Raw genomic sequence first — 21,511 nt, 5'->3', positions numbered from 1 at the left:
CTGGCAGTTTATGCATACTGAACTATGGCTGCATCTCTTTTATGGACTAAAGCCTGTGGTGGTGTTTTCCTCTGCAATGCAAGAGGCAGTACATCTTGTGAGTAATTTCAGAGCAACGCAGGCAGGCAGACCTGGGAAAAAACTCAGAGCTGAGTGTATTTCTTCTACTTGAAAAGCCAAAGGACAGCTCAATTGATCTCATCTTGCAGGTGATGTGTGGACTTTTGTAGCTGCAAAGGTTTTAGAGAAATCAAGTGCACCTGGAAGGAGGACATGAGTTATTTATTAAGCTTACTGCAGTGCTTGCTAACGTGGTTATAGCTTTGCATCATCTAAACGCTATGCAAAGTAGTCTAATATTAAACTTTTCTGTTTCATACTCGAGCATCTTTTGTTTTTCAGTCTGATCACAGGAGCAACAAAAGAAGCAGCAGGTGTTTGTCAATTTCTTCCTTTTCCTCTGAGCCCGTTGCACCACTTTAAATCTTTTTTTTTTTTTCATTCAATGAAGAAAGAGATGCTCAGCAGCTGGGTTTTTTTTTGCCGGCAGACATGTTAATCTCCCACCTATGAGATTCGAGGCGCCTATCCAGCTCCGGGAAACAGTAGCAGATCACACAAAGAAAAGGCAAAGAACTGAGGCGGTGCTGAAAATCTCTTCACGGGACAGAGATAGAGTTTCAATGTCAAAGCCCTTCCAAACAAGCTCATTTCCAACACCTCCCGTGGGCTTCAGAAGAGAAGGAGGGAACCTATAGGACGTGGCTGCAATGAGGCCGAAAAAGGAGTAAAAGGAGCCGGTGAAACATAAGTCTAAACGGTTCAAGAATGTGATGTCATATAGCGCTGGATCCTCCCTTCACCGCACACATACTTGGAATGGCTCTGTCTGGCTGCTGCCGCGCTCCACACATGCAGACAACCGAGCCATTCATCCGAGGTACCTGTGCTTAGCGGGAGATAAGTAGCTTTCCATGAGAAACAAAGAGAAGATTAGCATTCCCTTACACTGTGTTGGAGGGCATGCAGCTTTGCCCTCTGAGCAGAGAAAACCCAAAGGAAGTGCCTCCTCACTTGTTCACAGCAAAGATCAAAGCCAGACCATGATTAAGTTATATACCAAAATTTAAGCTAACGCTCCTGCTGCGGCGATACAAACAGTGCTACAGCCAGGCCACGAAGTTTGACCTAAAAGTCGGACAATTTGGAATTAAACAGCAAACTAATAAACACTTTGTCAGGTCCAAATCAAGATAACCATCAATTGTAGTGGTCTATATTTATATGAAACTATACTAAAAATCAAATACCGCAATATTTTTTGACCAAATACCTCAATATCAACACATATCAATACTGCAACAATAATGTAGAGGTGACACTGGTGCCTTCCCAAATTATTAACCCAGTGTGATTTTTGATAAATAATAATAATATGGGTAAAAGCAAATATAAAAACAGCTTGAACAGTGTAAAAAGTTCAACATTTATGGGCATATCATGATAGAACTATTAGAATCAGACAGATATATCACTAGGCTGATGTAATCATCCTGATATTGGCCTATCACGCCTACATTAGTTTAATTCTTACAGAACATAATGCAGATTGTTTTAATTTCTTAGTTTTATAGGTAACATACATAAAAGGAATATAAAAAACAATAAAAAAAAAAACGTACAAAAGAAATATCAGCTGATATATCAATATCAGAATGTTTTACTTCCTTATATCGCTATTGGCATCAGCCCCAAAAATCAATACTGATATCCATAATCTAAGATGACATCTAGTCTCATATCAGAATATAGATGTAATGAGGAGCCCTAAATTATATCATTAATTTCTATTTGTTTCAGATTAGCCTCACTTTAAAACAAGTAACTTTAGCCTTTTCTGTGGGTTAGCCAGAATAACCAGGGCAGTGTTCCAGAAACAGATGTTGATTTTAATTTTTTAATGTCCCAGTGCTCTAAATACTACAAATGATTCGTTCACATCCAATTTATTAGGCTGGTGACAGAAATCTCAAAAAGAAACACTTCAAAACTTAAAAATGAAAACAAAATGTCTGCACAGCGAGATACCTCCAGAGGTGAGAAAAAGTGTAAAACTGTCTATAAAGAATATAGCTGGTGATAATCAATGTTTTTCTCATTGTCCACAAGCCCCGTTAAAACCACCATTAGCATACCTGCATACTTTTAATGTGAGTTAAAATAAACTATTGCAAACACTCACTACGAGAACAAAAGTGTATTAATCCACAGCTGAAAACAGTCCTCAACAAATGCATTATTTACTCCTGTTTGCATAATGCTTGCTTAACACTATAGTTGCCCTGCTGTTTTAGTACATTACAGAGACTTTTATACATTTGTACATACTTAATACAGATGTGGGCTTGGGGCTGAGTGCCACAGACCAGTTAGTGAAGTTAGGAACTAGCTAAACTGAAAAAAAGTGATTTAGTGATTTGTTGAGAAGAAAAATTCAGAATAATGCCAATCTTATCCTTTAAACAGACTCAGTGGCCAATTTGTTAGGAATACCTGCACAATCTAATGTATCCATTACTGTTCTGCCATAAATTCCACATTTAGGATGCCCATAATGCTCAGTTTTCATTGATATTCTCTTAAAGGTGTTAATTCAATTCATTCAATTCAATTTTAGCACTGAGGTGATAGTTAGTGGTCTTGCTGTACTGAACTGCATTATATTATATTGAGAGCTGTCTTGTGACCCCCTCATATGTATGTAAATAGGGGCAACAAAAAGTTAAAAACTATGAGACTATTAGAAACTATTTTAACTATGAAATAAGTACTAAATATGTAATTTACACATTTCAATTAATATCAGATAAGACAGATGTTTTGGAAGGGCTGTTGTATTAAATTGATATCTATTGCTTTTTTTTTTCCAAATTACAAACAACAAATTGATTTACTACATGGACTTTGAGGTGGAAAATGAAGGGCATTTTAAAATGAAACACATTTCATCAGTCAGTTTACAGCCTCTCAGTCTGTCTGAGCAGCAGCTGCATCACGAGTCTGTCCACAGTCCTCTAAGAGGTTTCTGCTTCTTTAAGCTATCATGCGGAGGGAGCTTTTTGAAATGGATCCTCAGTGACATGGAAAATGTCCCTACCTAATCGTCTTTTGTTTAGTTCATTTAACTCGCATGGAAACAGGAGAGAGGACCCTTAAGGCCGGCCAGGCGGCTACCTTTAATGGATGTGGCGGTCAGCTCTGTGCTAAAAGACCTGGCAGACCAGGGGAGGACTCTGCATTCTGGGGGATGAAAGCACAGGGTCCAAAGGTCTGACCGAACCAAAGCCCCCTGCAGCCCCGAGCGAAATCGCCACTGAAAATGTCCCCAGTCAGCAACTGAGCATTATCTCTGAATTGTACCAGTGCCTACCAACCCTCCTGACCCAGCCCCCGCCCATCCCAATCCGCCACCACCACCGGCTGCCCCCCTCTGGTCCCAGAGCTGGGACTGAAAGGAATGGAACAATGTCAGACTAGCTGCTGGTCACCGCTGTGGCCTCTGCTAACACAAAGACACCGGCTTGGCCTCAGATGCCCACGAGTGCTTGTGCAGATCTGATTTGCTCTTAAACGGTCCAAACAATTAATCAGACGGTCCAGAAAATCACTGGCAGATGATTTGATCATTTACATAATCATTAGACGAGCCCTAAAGTTGTTTATTCTACTGCTCTGGTTATGCAAACATTAGATACCTCCTGTTTTGCCAAGCTGTCTCTATTTTTCCCAGCTCTTTGGAAGAAACATTAGAATTTCCTGCAACAGACCCATTCTGAGCACATTTTAACTTCTGCTTCCTCTGCTCTGGATGTAAGTGGGAAAAAGTGAAGTTATGTAATACGTTATTGATTCTCCTCTTACAGGAAGATTGAAGTACAGAGCCAGTGGTCTGAAGCATCCCGGAGGAGCAGCTCCACTGACAACAGGGCCCTCCTTCACCGCCGCCTCTTAGAGGTGGCGAGACCCCGGGCCCAGTCACATATCACTTTCACCCTCATGCCACGGGGACACAACGCAGAACACCGAAGACATTGTCTTCTGACATGGAGTTCGCCTGTCTGATCACATCCCTCTCAAGCAGTCAGCAGGCAAGCAATTACAAAAAAGACATCTGTGCCACGGTTTGGATAGCTAAAAAGGGCAAAAGCTTAGGATTGCAAGAGGTATGGAAGCGGGGATCGATGGAGATGTCTGAACCTGTTAGTGCAAGTGGAGATGAGGGCTGCTACACCACGGGGAGGGCTCTTTTGTCATGCAGGGAGAGGGGGGCCGGAGAGGTGACTCTTCTGGCGATCAGGGGTCAACCGCTGCGATCATCCATCTTCCGTCTTGACAGTGTCCTGTCAGCCGGGGCGCTCATGTTACTAAACACAACAGGCAGGCCTCCATTGTGGCACTGCGCTGGGCTGCAGCCATGTGTAAATGAAGTTAATATTCACTGACCTCATGCATGGCCAAATGCGGACCCTGGTGTCACCTTGGAAATAACACTATCTGACGCAGAGTCGCAGAGGTCTCCCTTTTTGGAGGGTTAACAAAGTCTCCTACCAGTACGGCTCACCATATGCCTTTGTTGGCGTGAGAATGAGGCCTGTTTACTTGGATCTGTCTATTCATGTGATGCAATGTAGGGTCTCAAATTTGGACTGGCAGGTCAAATTCCAAGACCTGGATACTGATAAGTCATCATTCCCCTGGTTTTTCTTGAAATGGCTGGCTGACACAATTTGCATCTATAATCACAGCACTTCCTTCAGCGTTCAGTTAAACCAGAAGAGACCAAGCACGTACTCCTAGAATCAGTGCAAAGTTCTCTAACCAGAAATATCAGTATCTCTGATTTACATCAAGGGTAAACAACAATAAATCTGCTTAAAAGTCATGTAACAATTACGTATGATCTCGCAAACAAGTCTGGACCTATTCTTCAGTTTCAAAAGTAATTCCGTTGAATGTTGGACTTTTTTTTTTTTACATGACTAAGTTACAGAAGGTCATATCTACATTGCCTTCTGTCTCTATCCAAATGACTGCATCTAACTGTTAATTATTGGTGATTATTTTGCGACTGATCGCAAAAAATTGTGAAAAGGGCTCATCACACTCTCCCAGAGCCCAAATTGACATCTTCAAATTGTTTCTTTTGTCCAACCAACACTCCAACGCTCCCAAACACTCTTCATTCACTGTCATAAATGACAGAAAAGCACAAAATCCTTGCATTCAAGAAACTGGATCCAGCAAATGTCAGACATTTTCACTTGAAAAATGAACAGTTAATGAATTATCAAAACACTTGGCATCTAGTTTTCTTTCAAATCGCAACTCTACCCACTCATATACTAGAGTCACAAATCAGTCTCTAAACGCTTCACTCAATAGAGACCAGGGATAATCTCACAGCTTTTGCTGCTAAAACTTGGTGGAAACAATTGGGAGTTTAAAATTGACAAACCAATCCAAAGTCTTTATGGCGACCCTTCATAAATTTATACTGGGGCGGTGACATTGTGTGCTTACTACTCAGGAGAATACGGGAAGACTATGGTTTCTGGCAAGGCATGTCCTTGAAAAAATGTTAAGATGCATAGGTTTTTATAAGAAATCCCCAGACGATTGTTAGACAGCGAGATCTCTGATTGTCTGGTAACGCAAGACTACCCATATACAGACCTGTGCTGAAACCCTTTACCAAACAATTTCAAATTGCATAAAGCCTTCTTTTCTCAAAAAACTGTCCTTCAACATGTGAAGTACCACTAACTTGCCAACTGTGTTTCTTAGTGGACTATGAGTCTGAAAATGACATATGGCACGCCTGGCAACATGCTAAAACATAAGCCTTCAAGAGTTAGAATCTTAAGGTAACTGGTATTGGGAAAATATCCTTTGAGAGTTGTTTTTGTCACTCCTAAGAGTGTTTTTCTGAACAAGGTCTGTGTGCTTACAACAGCTGAGTGGACTGAGCTTTTCCATCAGCTGCTTGATATTCATGTATGCATGAGTCAGAAGCTGTAGTTTATCAGCAGAGGTGAGAGACAAACCCATTACCAGTGACCAGACACTCAGCTCTCTGCGCGGAGATGGTGTGTTTTAAATCCATCTTTGCCTCAGTGTGATATCTATGAATCTGGAAACCAGTTGGAGCAAATACTCCTCTTTCTTTTCCCTTGCCTTTGTTGCAGTACATGAATTGGTGCAGCTCATATGAATGTAACTTTGAGACAAATATTTACCAAGCCCAGACGACTCTGTGAATGAGCCTCCCGGTGAATTTTTTTTGTATGTTAAAAGAGGCATTTGTATTTAATTTGACGTGTTGACAGGGCGGCCGGATCCCACAAAAAGCGCTGCTGGCACCAGCTCAAGCGAGTGTATCCCGGGAAACAACTTCTTCTTGCTTTTACTTCTCATTTGGAAGTGTATATTTAAAAGGGGGGCACTGGATGTGGAAGAAAAATAAATAGTCTTTATTGCAGCTTGCCAAAGCACAATTTCAAACATTCTGCCTTTTCTTCATAACTAACTGCAACTGCGGTTTAGGTTGTACTAATGAGCAGGAATTAGATAGAACACAAGAACTGCACAGGAATGTAGTAATATCTTCTGGTCATGAAGACAAGTCTACATCTTGTTCTCAGTTAGAGGTACTTCAGCTGAAATGTAAGACCCTTTCCACTGGCCTGCTTTATTCTCTCTATTGTTCTCTCTCCCGCAGAAATTGAGCCCTTGATCATGAAATACAGTAACTTTTGCAAATGACTATCAAAATTAGAGATACATAATCCATGGTACTCTAATAATCCCGGAATTTAAACGAAAACTAAATACTAAGTATTTAGAGCTGAAAACAATTGTTTAAATAATAAAAAGATTAAAAAAAAAATAATTATACAAAACTAATCCTCAACAAAGTGCCGTCAGGTCCCAGTAAGTATAAAAGAGGAGTGGAACCTGTCAACTTCCAGCTGCTTGTAATCCTTAAGAAAGCGTTATACCGTTTGCTAGTTAGCAAAAAAAGCTAACAAAATGTTGCATTGTTTGCTAGCTAATTAAAAAGTTAACAAAACGTTACATTGTTTCCTAGCTAGCTACAAAGTTAGTTCCCCCAGTTAGCATTCTCATGAAGCTCCAAATTCTCGTCCACTTGTTGGCCAAATTAACAATATGGCTGATTAAAAATGGATAAAGAGTTATAATGCAGCAGAATTAAATTTAATACTGGTTTATAGTAAATGGTTTAAAGAGAAGTTTAAATTTAATCTGTATTAATTTGAAGCTAGTTCAAAAGTTTTGTGCAACATAATTTAAAGTTCAACCATTATTTAATCAGGGTTATAAATCAGTCCCTGTTGGTGCAACCCAGCCTTAAGTAATCGTGAAGTTGGAGTAAAAGACACTAATGTTAAAAAATATTTAGTTGCAACATTATTATTTTTATTTTTCTACCTGTTTAGTCAGAGAAAATGTCAGAAAATAGTTAAAATACCATCACGAGAGCCCAAGCTGACATCTTCAAATTCTTTTGTCCAACCAACAGAACCAAACCCAAACACATTCCATTAACAATGGTATTAAACAGAGGAACGCAGCAGATCATCGCATTTGACAAGCTGGAACCAGAGAAGATTTGATATTCTGTTTGATATATTACTGACACGGAGGTGATTAATCTAAATATTTTTGTTTTCCTCTCCTCGCCTAAGTGATCAATTTTAGGACACTGCCAGTTGCACTGGTACTTAACGTCCTGAGCAGATAATACCACATCTGTGTGCCTGACTGCTACCTGCCAGGCCAACACAACACAGAGGAAAAGCCCTGGGCTGTGGAAGAATGCTACTATTCACAGGCAGCAGACACTGGCAGTGACAGGACAAGCTCCCATCCATCACCAATTTATTTCAATCTTGAGTGATTTAGGTCCATTTGGGTCTCCTGTGGATTCGGCGCACACCTGTCATTTGCATAATTAAGCTCTGGAGCAGTTGTAAAAGACAGCCATTTGGTGTATTAAATTCACACCTTATCAATCAGGGGAGCATCAAGATGTATGAGGACCTCCTGACTCTTGGCTTCCTGGCTTCATTTGAAATGCTAAGTGCAGCTTTTCTCCAGGCCTGGAGCTGGGCCTGGCTGCCCGGGCCGCCTGGTGGCTTCCATACACGTTAGCTGTCGTGGTCAGACCCCGACCGCTCAGCCCCCTTCCCCTCAGGGGGCTCAATCATCAATCAGTCTCCAACTAACTTCTGTCCAACTCCCTGACAGTCAAAGATGGATGGTGCCAGCGCCTACAGGATGCTGTATCCTCTCATTAATTCTCTTGTTAGCATGCACCGATTGCAGCCAGATACGGCTGGTTTTATCTGTTTTCCACCACATAGGGGCCTCTCCCTTTTCTTGGTCGAGGGTCAACAGTTAATCATTTCTCAGCCACTGGTTACTTAGTGCCACAATGATGTGATGTGTCAAAATCGGACAACATACATTCCCGGGATTGAGTGGAACAAAGACGCCAATGTCCTCCCACAAGGGCCCTCTCTCTGTCTAAACGACTCTGTGGCTCCATTGCAACCAGCAGCCAGCGCTAAACAAGACCAGCGGATGAATGGACGCTATTTTCACAACACGCACCGCCTCGCAAAATGAAGCCCGCGCAGGCTGCGGGGACACTTCAACTGGCCTTTTTCAACACCCATTACACTGAGCGCACTGAACGCAGCGGGCGGAGAAGAAGAGTGACATTTACTGCCACAGATTGCCACACAAAGAGTTAAAGAGAGACACAGGGAGGGATGAGGGGGGTGAAAGACAAGGGGTCCCTCTTTGCTGACGGTGATGAATGAGTGGATCACAACACGTTTCGGAGGAGGCCTTTGCGTCCACAGAGGGGGCTCCTCAAATGACATGACTGACAGCTCGACTCGCTCGCTCCACCTGCACCCACCCTGAATATTTTACTTGGCGGCCATGTTATAATCATAGCACAGTGCAGATACTAAAATAGGCCAGTTAAGGGCTGCCTTAGAAGTGCCTGTCAGATCACTCGACGGCATCTGAAGCCCTCTGCCCCCACACCTTTCCTGTGTCGGAATTTGGTCGGAGTCCAACACTTTAAATGCTTTTGAGCTTGTAGAGGGGATCAAATCTACAGAAAATATGTTTGAACTCTTACATGAAAATGCACTTGTTTGGTGGGGACTCAAAGATTTCAAATTCCTGGCTCCAGCACTGATCCCTAAAGGCATCGCGTTGCTCCAACAAAGTGCCTGCTGGGGGTTTGCAACAACTTCTGTAACTTACTGAAACAAATAATCTGACAATTATACCCATGTAGTTCAGCAACTGCTGTAATATATCAGGTATAAGTTGTTCCAATGCCGATACCAGTACTGGAAATTACTCCCTTATGGCCAAAAATGTTGGATCAGGCATCATGACTAAGCAATTCTATGCACTGACCCAATATCATGTCATTCATTAGCCCTGAAATGGGACTCTGCAGCGTCCTCTATGCCAATGATAGTACTCACATCACATCCATACCATGTTAGTAGTATATAGCTGTTAAAAAATAATTATATACATGGCTTTTTGGTCTGTCTCCCATAGAAACAGAGCACACTTCATACAAAATAGTTAGTTTCAAGCATACTGAATCCTTTACAATAAAGCATCACCACAAGGCATTAGGGTTGTCTAAACTATTGATGCTTCAATATCTTTTCGATGTGTGTTTAAAATGATACAATATCCATCAATGACATTATTGAAAGTACCAAAGCTAGAAAAAATTTAAGACCTCACTACAGTTCAGTCTTTATTGTCCTGCCTGAAATATGGCTTGCAGCAAAACCAGACAGTGTTCAGGGACTTCTGTCTGTGCCGGCACAATGCGCAGGTTGTTCATTTTAAAAAAGAACAAAATTGTCCTTTTCTGTGTGTCTAAGACTTTTTTCTTTTTGCTATGGTATCAAAAAAAAGTGAAAATCCCCTCAGGGGACATAGGGAGAAAAAAAGTCAAATGTTTAAAAAAATGCTTTTGCAAGATCCTGCATACATTTTGCGAGATCGTTTGAGAGTCTTGCTCTATAAAATAGGTATCGACTATTTTGCTCCATACCTACTGTATCAAAATTTTAAATTCAGGTATTGTGACAAATCTAAAACCTATTTTATGTTCGTTTGTTAGAAGCATACTGAACCCTTTATACAAAAGGTGCAGCAAGTCACTAAGGTCACCTTAAGGTTTAAGGTTTTTTGATACTACGTTTAAAATGATACAATATAGTATTGAAGGCTAGAATAAAGCATAACTTTAAGTGTTAATTTAAGACCTCAGTACAGTTCAGTCTTTATAGCACAGCAAAACCAGACAGTGTTCTGTGACTTTTTACTTTTTAAAACATTTTTTTTTTAAATATTTTGTGTGTCTAGGACCTATTTTTCTTTTTGTTGTGACACTGAAAGAGTACAGAGGGAGTCCTGAAAGGGACACAGGAGCAAAAAAGGTTGAAAACCAAGAAAGTGCTTTCTGTGAGATTCTGCACAACTTTTGTAATATATATCTGCTATTATTTTTTATACTAGTATTAAATCAAAGTTTAAATTTCAGGTATCATGACAACTCTAACACCAGGTTTATGCAGCGAGGTGTATAAAGGCAGGGTTTGAGCTTTTGTCTCAAGCTCCCTTTTTAATTTTTTTTATCCAACTAGTTCCATCGCTTTTCTTGTGAATGCAACACCAGAAATGTTTTTGAGGAAGGACTATCGTAAAGTGTGTACTCTCATCTTCGTTTGTACAATTCTCTGCATCTCCCCTTTCTCCATGAAGAGATGCTTCTCACCCGTTCCTCCAGTTTGGTCATTAAAAACAGGTAGAAACCCCTTTTTCCTTCAAAGTAGTTTGTGTGAAGCATCCTGAACCCTTTATACAAAAGCTGCAGCATTGCAACAAGGCACTTAGTTTTGAAATTGTGTGTTTAAAATAATACAATATGTAATTATAGTATCGAAAGTATCAAAGCTAGAAAAAAGCTTAATTTAAGTTTTAATGTAAGACCTCAGTACAGTTCTGTCTTTATGGCACAGCAAAACCCATCAGTGTTCTGTGACTTTTTCTGTACCAGTGCTGTGTGCAGGTTGTTCTTTTTTTAAAAAAAATGAAAAAAAAAAATCTTATTTTGTGTGCCAAGGACTTATTTTTCTTTTTGCTGTGGTATTGAAAGAGTATGGATTCCCAAAATGAGACACAGGAGAAAAAAAGTCAAAAGCTGAAAAACAAGAAAGCTTTGTGCGAGATCCCGCAGAACTTTTTCTCAGTAAAATATGTTATCAGGTATCGTTTTTTTACACTAGTGTTGTATCAAAGTTTAAAATTCAGGTATCGTGACAACTCTTATACCCATTTTAAGCGGCGTATAAAGGTAGGGTTTGAACTTGTGTCTCCAGCTCTCTTTTTTAATTTTTTATCCAACTACTTCCACCACTTTTCATGTGAATTTTTGAGGAAGAACTGTTCCAAAGTATGCACCGTGACCTCCGTTTGTACAATTCTTTGCATCTCGTCTCTCTCTGTGAAGACAGGCTTTTCACCTTATCCTCCAGTTTGCCCATTAAACACAGGTATAAACCATTTCTCCCTCAAACTAGTTTGTTTGAAGTATACTGAACCCTTTATACTAAAGCTACAGCATCGCCGTGAGGCACCATTATAAAGATGTACTTTTACACCACTAAGACAAGCTAGTCCGGGGTCCAAATGCCAGGATTTCACATTTTTAACGGTCACAGCCACTTGGACTTATTGCTCTGCTGTTGAGCTGATAGAAATACTTTGAATAGCTTTTAGATTGTGCTGGGGGAAACTACTGAATGGACAATTTAATGTCAGTGGAGCTGCTGGAAGAAGTGCTGATGGTGCACCGTGATTCTCATTTTATTTAGATTAACTACCCCTTAATACAAAGGCTTCTCATGCCTCAGTGGAGATAAAGCTCATAAAGGTGCAGTGTCAAGCCTGGAATTTGATCCACATACACATTAAGGAGCCCTTCTTCTTCCTCGGGCTTTACACAACCTGAGGGTAGGTTCACCGTGCCGCTGCAGATATCCAAGTAGTTGTTTTAGTTGTCACATGAACAGATTAATTAATAGAGAGATGCAACAGTCTTTTGTTCGAAGAGCTCTGCACCAAGACGTAATAAGAAAAGGTGGCTGAAATTACTTTGACAAGCCGGAGCTGTTGGTTGTTCTGCTGCATGGCTCTCCCTGTGGAAATAAATACTGGGTTTTTTCTTTTCCACCAAAGGGCACAACTGGATCTTACATCTATGCATATTAAAACAACAAGAACAATAAAAAGGAGCTGCGTGGGGTTGAATCAGCGATCGCCTGCTAACATTAGAGACGTAGCAGAACTCGAGGCGGGCTGCGATGCTCTAAATTACACGGCCTAATATATTTCATTAACACACCTCCCTCGGTGGGGTCCCTAATGGATGACAGCGTGGCATAAAAGCTCGTCTGCCAGGGACACTAATTTGTTCTTAGATGCATTCCATTCAATTATTACTGGCTGCTGCTCCTCATAAGCTGCTTAGATTGAGGTTGCCCACTTTGCCAGAGAAAAAAAACAAAAGAAGCCTTGGCTGACGAGGCAGGCCACTTAAGTTCTGTGACCTAAGTCACCCCCCTTTTAATCCACGGTGATTTTTATCTTTCAAGTCAGGTGGCCACTGAAAATAATCCTCTGAGCGCTCACAGTGACAGAAAGCATGTTATTGTTAATTGTAGCGGCACGATCCGCCGGCACCACAACAATGCGAAAATGAGCCACGGCGAGGCTGTATTTGCCCTTCCTGTTAGGCTCCTTCATAAATATCCCCAGGCCTAAATGCCACAGCGCGGCGGCTATTTGTTTTCCCCTCTGTCAGGGTCACTCGGCCGGGGTGGGGAGATACTGAAAGACTGGCTGGACTTCTTCCTCTCAGACCTGTGTATTCTGCTGCTGATTGTCTTGGCTCGCCGCCAGCGAGAAAGAGAGGAGTATCGGAGCTGAGGAGCTCAACTGAAGTTATTATTTAATCCCAGTGTCAACAGAATCACGGCTATAAATTAAGAGGCTCGTAATCAATTAACACGGATTCCAATTATTACACAGGGGATGTTTGGCCTCAGCACTTTATCCATCTTTACTGCTGTCAAATCAGCTGCTTTAATCCCATTTGCCAACATGACTGTTCAGCCAGCGATGCCTAAATTGTCATTTACCTGCTTTGCATAATCAAATCACAAAATACTCCACAGTTTATTGCAGGGTTCTTTTTTTTTTTTTTTTTCTTGGCGCACCTTTTTGTTGTTGTCCCTGACTGGTTTCTAAAAGTTAATTCAACAAGAAAAAGAAAAACTCTGACTAAAGAGTCAATTAAATTACTACTACAAACACTAACTTTGCATGTAAAATTGCTGGAGTGCTCCTTTCAAAAACAGCCCACATGCAGAATATTTCTGGCATGGGGACAGCGACGGAGTCGACTGTTATCATATGCAAAACAAATGATTCTTTAATTCATCATGAGGTGGTAGCACAATGTGGATACAATAGAGGAATGAGCTGCTGAGTGTGTGAAAACATCTGCAGTTGTGCATATTTTATTTATTTTTTAAAGCATGACAGATATATCAATTGACCCCTATTATTGGCCCGATATTGGTCTGTCAGGGCTGTATCAGCCTATATCACTATAGATGTTGTCCAATATGTGCGTGTGTATATGAAAACATTTATTTCTGACAGAACATAATTCATGTTGTTTTTACTTGTTAGCTTTACATGCAGCATTTTACATATATTTGATCCTTTTTCATAATTCAGGTTTAATATATACATATATTTTGCTCTATTTGTGACTTTTTTTATTTAGAGTTAGGTGAAAGTCATTTTTGGACAATAAAGTTTATTGTTAAACTGAAAAATAACCTGCCTTCATTACATATCTTTGTCATTACTTTTGAGGGGTCACTGCTATTTATGTATCTTTATTTTGTATGTTATATTCTGTATAGGAATTTTTAAATTCCTAACATCACTATCGGCCCCCAAAATCAGCTCTAATGTTTTCTTTTATTTTGAAATATTGCCCTCTAGGACTGCAACTAACGAGCATTTTCATTATTGATTAATCTATTGACTGTTTTCACAATTCAATGAACTGTTTGGTCATTAAATGTCATAAAATTGTCAAAATTGCCACTCTGTTCCATTCAGGGCAGACAGAGTCAGGGTGCTGTTATTGTGCATGTTGGCTGACTGGAAAGACTCTGCTACACTAAATGGAATGGGACCTTAATTATCATGGTAACACCTGTGCTTAGACTAGTATTTCATGTTATCATGTCTGCTGTGAAAAAGTCTATGTGCCAGAGATCAAAGTGACCTCTTCAAATTGCTTTTTTTGTCCAGCCAACAGTCCAAAACCCAAAGACTCTTCATTTACTGTCATATATGACAAAGAGAAGAAGAAAATCCTCACATTTAAGAGGCTGGAACCAACAAATGTTTGACATTTTTGATTGGAAAATGACTGATTGATCGATTAAGCATGTTTTGACTGACTAATGGTTGCAGCTCTACTCTACTCTCAGGACAGAAAAGGGACCAGGCACTCACGTTCACAGGCGTCTCCTTTCTGATGAAATCCAGCTTTGCATATACATTTCCCAATGGGCACCAGCCATTCCCCTTCAGCGCTGCAGTGCATCTTGGGCGAGTTGTCGGCCTCCTCCTCGGCGTCGCTCACGCACATGCCCTCGACCTCCACCAGCGAGGAGAACTCTGAGCCCGTCACGGTGTCCGGGAACGTGGCCAGGTTCTCGATGATAGACCAGCACTTCTTGTAGTAAACTTTGACCGACACCAGAGCGATGCATGCCCCTACATCCTGGAAGGCCAGGTAGAAGCCACGCCTGGACAGCGGGCCAATGATGCGCACTTCTGTGTTCAGCTTCATCTTCCTCTCGCCCAGGTCGCCCTGGGTGAAGCTTTCGTCTGCGGCGATCGTGTCAATTTTCACATACTGGTTCTCCCGTAAGCTCCTGCCCACCTCTGAATCCGTCTCCTGGTAATATAGGTTGAACGTCTCCTTGCACGTGCCCACCACTCCGGGTAGGCTGTTACAATCCCTCAGGGTGAACTTCAGTTCCACAAAAATTCTCTGGGCATTGCCCTTCTCTATCCAGTTAGTCCGAAGCCAGTTATTCTGATTGGGCTCCATGACTTGGCAAACCTGGTATGTGCGAATGGGAGTGTAGTTCTCATCCAAGCCGCTGATCTCTTCCCACTAAAACAAGAAGATTGTAAATGAATTAAGACTGACAAACTGCGATATACGTCTAATGATTGGCAATCAAACCTGAAGTGATTACTCTGTCAAAGGTATATGAAATATGGTCGTTTCATTACAATAAAGTGCAGTGAATGAAGGCAGATTAGCTGTAATCGCACAAACATCTTTAAAGACTGATTGTGCTCAGTTTATCTTCTTCCGCTCACATTATTTATTTAAAAAGTTTCTCTCTCAGCCTGCTTTTAATCAGACTAGCGAGTTTGGAGGTGGTTTGCTTAAGGCCTTTGCGCTCTGAATGTCAAAAACCAGGAGAGTTTAGTAGCAGAAAACAACCTCTCGCATGCTTTATCTTTCATTCTGGGAATTTTAGACTACTGATCCCTATGTATGTTTCATGCCTCGGTTGAATATTCCTATTCCTATCACAGATGTGGGACATCAGAGGAGAAAATACACACATATGGCTGGAGTGCATCCATCCAGTGTGGCGGCGGTGCAGAGATTGTGCAGACTTACCCCATTGGGAGGATAGGAGATCCACTCCAGTTCTGTCTGCTGTGCCTTGGAGTCCAGCAGAATCACTAGTGACAGGGAAACCAAGAAGAAGCAGGTGGTTAAATCTCACCGGGGCACCCATCACTATCACTGATAGGCCACACATCGATATCTATAGCGCATATAAGCCTGACCTAATTTCTAGTAGCAGCAGCAGCTAAAACATTCAAGAATATATACACTGCAGCACAGCAGACAGGTCCTCATGGAACTTTGTGGGAGACAAATGAAGAGACACAGTCTGGAAGCAGAGACACACATCTGAATGTGTCTGGAATCATTACGCATGAGAATCAAGAGCATTTATTTTTTTTAAAAATGCGGATTTATTTTGCGCATCAGCTTATTAAAACTCATTTTTTGAGCGCAAGTTGGTGCGTTAAGGTCAACGCAGCGGCGTCCATGCCGACATGCAGTACATGCGCTTCAGCTTGGGGATATTTCCAGCCTGAAAAACTACAGTGAAGCCTTTTCTAACAGGCGGCTTGGTCGCAGTTTTAATCTGAGGAGGAGATTTGTCAAAGCAGCCTGGTTTCTGCTCTGGAAGCGTGCGAGAGCCAGGGCGCAAAGCGGCACCATGCACGTACGGCGGCTGGATTACATAAAAATGAAGTTCTTTTATTAATTATATTTAATATCAGCAGACAGCACCAGCATGAAAGGGTGGCAGCAGTCAGGATACGTAAAAATATAAATAAATAAATAAATAAATATATAGTCCGGTTATATTTTGTCTGCCTGATATGGAGGTCTGCGCGAAATCCCGCATATAAACACCGAGGATTTACAATTCATATCAGCTCTCACATCTACAGCGCGCTCCGTTATTATAGATTATCACAGTGTAGTTTTGGTGGTGAGAAGATCAATACCTGCCATGGGATTTTCTTTTTTTTTTTACGCATAACATAAAATGATTGATTGACGCAGAATCCAGTCAATTAAAAGTGCCAATTTGGAGTTATTTAAATCCAATCTGATTTTGGTGTTTTACAGTCTTGATTGTGCGCAACTTGAGCATCAATCTACTGTAATTTCCTTCCAAGAATCAACACCAGACAGGGCTGTCAGAGCCGAGGCCACTTTGGAGGGAATAACCTTCCCGAAACTGCGTCCACACAGACGGCTGCACTCACTCCCAGCAGCGAGGAGAGGCAGCGGAGAGGAGAGAGGCAGGGGAAGCAAGCCTGCTCCTGCCGCTGCTGCCGGGACGATCGATCGATTCGCTGGTATTAGCTAGTTAGTCGTGATGGAGTGTTAATCTTTAACGAGCAGGTTGGTTATGGTGAAATAAAAACGCGAGCTCCTGCGTCTAATCCGCGTTCTACTGCGTTTAATCGCCGTGCGTAAAAACACCGAGAGTTCGCTCGGCAGCAGCCCCGGAGCGGAGCGCTGTCATCCCCGCACACCGGCCTCATCTGACCGCGCTGGGGGGGAGAAAAAAAATCCACATTTGGAGTTGATAAAAACATTGAAGAGAAAATATAAAAACGAGGCTGCAGTCTGCTGCCTTGGACGCGTCTCTGTGGATTCTGGAGGACGGGATGGAAGGAGACTCCAAACTTTAAGAACTTACCTTCTTTCGCATTCTGTGCGTCCCCGCTGCCCACACGACAGCATAACTGAAGGCAAAATGTAATCCACAGACACGGGATGGACGTGGAGAGCATGGTGCAGCCGCGGGTTCTCAATCTAGACCTAGACTCGCTGTGCCACCGTCTCGCGTGCTTCCCATTGACGACAGTAAACCGGCTCTATGTACAACAAGCCGCTGCTCCAACACTCAAATAGCGTCTGCTGAGGCTGGGAGGAGACTGGCGCTGCGCTCGGGTCAGTCAAACTGACAGGCGGAGGCGGTGGCCAATGGTAACAAGGAGAGGGAAACGTCATGAAAAATGCTGGCCAATAGGAGAGGATTGGAGGTGGATGTGGTTTTGTGAGGGGGACGCACGGCGGAGGAAATGTTGTCACAACTCGGTTCAGATATTTTTGGTTTTCTTCAGGAAAAAAGGGTAAGGGATGCTCCACACACACGCGCGCGCGCGCGCACACACACACGTGTATGCCAGGAGGATTCTGGGTGGTTGGAATAGATCCTCTGAAGAACAGTGAGTCTTTAAAGTTTGTTTCATTTTTTTCCTGTTACATCACCTTTGAAACTTTGTTAAATGCTCATCTGTTCATTGTAAGTTTTCATCACACCCACAGTAACTTTTTGTGTGTCTGTGTAACACAAGAACCACTTTCATTCAAACACACATTTTAGAAGGTTGAAGCATTTTTGTTTCCAATCTGTTTTACTGAGCTAAAAAAAAATTATACATACAGCAGCTCTGTTGTTGTGTCAATGCCCTTTATAATTTACAAGAAAGAATTACAAGATTACAAGCCTATCCATTTACATCCACACACATTAAACTGATGATATAAAGGTATAGGGATTGAATTTTGAGGTTTGAATAGTATCAAAAATCTGATTACTTTATAATTCTGTAATGCATTTAAAAATGAAAAGGACACATGTACAAAATAAACTAAATAATATTACTAAGTAAATTAAATTTTAAAAATTACAGATAAAATAAATGTGTATATACTAAGTCAATGAAAGAGTTGAACAAAATCTGAATCTAAGAATAGGATTGTACAAGAATTCAGTGGAATCAACTAATCTTTTTTCATTAACTTGTAATTACAGTAACATGTAATTATTCAAGTTTTAATCATTCAAGTTAACTGAACTTAAAATTTCTATTATTTCTTTTCAGAACACCTCAAAACTTACAAACAGGAGTTCTTCTAACTTGAAATCCTTTGAAATGTTGAGTTGAATGTAAAAGGAAATCAAATTTGTTTGTAATATTTGTGTGACTGAACAGTTGTTTGTTCAACTTAATATTTTAAGTTCATTGAACATGTTTTCTCAAGTACAACTGAATTATTTACTTACTGATTTGAAAAGTTGATTTGTTTCCAATCATTACAAAATAATCTCAATTTGTCTTTTCAAATTCAATCAATTAAACATTCTAAGGCAGTTTGGCCACTAACTAAAACATATTTTTACAGTGCAGGATAAAGTAGACTAGAAGCATTCGTTTCCTACGTTAATCTTCCCTCTTAGGACTGAATTATACTCCCAAATGGACACGTACATGGACAGCTGCGGACACCAAAGATGCCTATTACTTTCTGAGGTCCGCTTGGAGGACACATTCCAGTAGTGGTTGCATGGACGAGTGGTCACAACGAATTACATGTTCGTGGATGTCCACATAGAGTCTCCAATGCTGAAATTTATGTCCCCAGTGGATCCTCACACACTCACGGACACAGAGAACACAAGACCGACTTTCGTCTTCCTCATCTTCCTGAATCTTTCCTGTTTCTCTGTCCCCTCTCCTTCTCTCACTCATTTACTCATTAAAAAATTAAACTGTAACTATTATGACTCAGGGACAAATCAAATCCTATTATACTGTGGTTGTGTCCCTTCCAAATCTAATGTACTGGTTAGATCACGTAGCCACGCACTGGAGCTAAGAGCCACTGTTTCCTTCTAAAGGTAGCAGCATTTTCTGTTTCTCATTGTTACATACTGTATTTTCTGATATTTATTGACATATGACAACCTGTATGTTGCTCCCTGGGTCATGAATGGAGAGTTTTACATGATATCAAATACTGATTATAGACTCACTTTCAATCCTGTGACATAAACTATGTAAAGTGTCTCAACTATGTTGGTGGTCAGGAGCAGGAGGTGGTGGTGGAGGACGAGGAGGAGGAGGAGGAGGAGGAGGAGGAGGGTGCTGTTGCCAACCTGTCACTGAGGCAAACTAGGCAGCTGTCGATGAGGGCCTCCCCATACACAGAGGCTTAGTTTGTTAGATTTCGCATTTATTCTTTCTAAATCTACACACACACACACACACACACACACACACACACAGAAAAATGGATCAGTATCACATGGATCATGTTTTTCACAACATTACAAAATAAAATTATAATTATATATAGTAACTTTTTTTTTGTAAAAATGTATAAATCATCAAACAGTTAACCAACTAACCCTGTGTTTGGCACCACTCCAAAGTGACAAAAACAAATTCAACTGACAATAAATAAACTAAAACAGTTCCTGAAAATAACGTTTAACTTATAACTGGACTCTGATATCACACTGTCCATTACCTGAGTAAAAATACATATTAAACATATTAGTGTGAAAAAACAAGCATTTTTATTTTTTTTAATTATTAAGTTCAATTTCTTGACCAATAAAATGAAAAGAAGTGTTCACTTTACATAACAAAAACACATATTTCAACAACAGTTGCAGAGTTAAGATTAACATAAAAATGTTTTGTTGTCTTAACATAAAACTAAATATATAAATATATACATGTACATATATATATATATATATATGTATATATATATATATATATATATATATATATATATATATATATATATATATATATATAAAGGTAAAGATGCCATTTCTTTGTTTGTGTAAGTTAAAATATTTGAGTTGTAGTTATTGTGTCACTTTAGGACACCATTTATTTGATACAGTGTGGATCAGATAAACGCGTATTTAACGTGTCACTTTATCTTGATATTGATAGAGGAAGTATTCATATCTTTAAGTCATAATCTTCAAGTAAAAGTTTAAGTAAAAGTACCAATACATTAATGTGAAATACCTCATTATGAGCATTATGAGCAGTTTCTATAGTTATTCTAAATTTGTGCCACTGGATCGCATTCTCTGTGAAATCAGACTAAACCAAGTTTAGCTAGTTAAACAGAAGCAGGAGGAGATTTTTATTTAGATAATTCTATTTTTGACATGAGATTTTGTGGTTATTAAAGTGTAAACACTACCGCTTTTGTCCACAGGGGGCTCCAAAAACAACACAATCAAAAAGTTCCTTGTAGTAGCTTTAAGTGTCAAAAGTAAAAGTATTCATTCCGCAGTAAAAATGAGTACTGTGACTTGTATATTATTAAAATGTTACAGATGAGAACATGATAATATTTTAAAAAAGTAAAGCAAAAAGATGTGATTCAATTTAAGTAGTTAAATAGCTTCAGACACAGTGTAAAAGTCCATTCAGCTCCTTCAGTGTCTTCAGTGTTTGAGCCAAATCTAGTATTTGATGGCGGGGCATTAAACGGTGCTTTTAATCTGTGGAAGGTCACTTTAAGTAAAGGACGGTCCCTCGGACAGGACAGGACCTGATTCATTGCACCTCTGCTGCTGCTTGAGAGACTTTCACGGCAAAGATGGAACCGTCGGGGGTCTTAAATAACAAACAAAGATAAACAGAAAGAAAAAAAAACACAATTAAAAAGTCTAAAGTTAATTTGCCACTTTCTTGGATGACTTGGCATATCACTTAAAAATTAAAGCATAAAGCGGAGCTCATTATCCCTTTATACATACAGCATTTGTTGCAGGTCACTAATTAATCTCCATTACCTCCCAACAAGCCAAACAGCTGTAATTATGGCCAACAAATATTGATTAATAAA

General features: G+C 40.4%; 1 protein-coding gene across 7 annotated transcripts in view; it reads right to left on the bottom strand.

The window, feature by feature from the left end:
• The window catches only part of epha7 (eph receptor A7), a 123,268-nt gene extending 105,495 nt beyond the window's left edge, over positions 1–17,773 (bottom strand). For 3 of the 7 annotated variants that reach the window (XM_084737349.1, XM_084737350.1, XM_084737352.1), the window contains exons 1-3: positions 17,541–17,773; positions 15,926–15,990; positions 14,734–15,403 (exon numbers count right to left, since the gene is read on the bottom strand). In XM_084737349.1, coding sequence (XP_084593475.1) covers positions 14,734–15,403; positions 15,926–15,990; positions 17,541–17,634 — 829 coding nt within the window. In that variant the 5' untranslated portion in view covers positions 17,635–17,773. The remainder of the gene's footprint in view (positions 1–14,733; positions 15,404–15,925; positions 15,991–17,540) is intronic. The other 4 variants (XM_084737353.1, XM_084737351.1, XM_084737356.1 and 1 more) reach the window with 2 other exon arrangements.
• Between the last annotated feature and the right edge of the window lie 3,738 nt (positions 17,774–21,511).

This window comes from Lutjanus erythropterus, chromosome 15 (assembly GCF_056507025.1).
Source record: "Lutjanus erythropterus isolate fLutEry1 chromosome 15, fLutEry1.hap2, whole genome shotgun sequence".
NCBI lineage: Eukaryota > Metazoa > Chordata > Actinopteri > Lutjaniformes > Lutjanidae > Lutjanus > Lutjanus erythropterus.
Note: the sequence above shows the minus strand (reverse complement) of the source record. Positions and strands in the feature narration are given on the sequence as shown.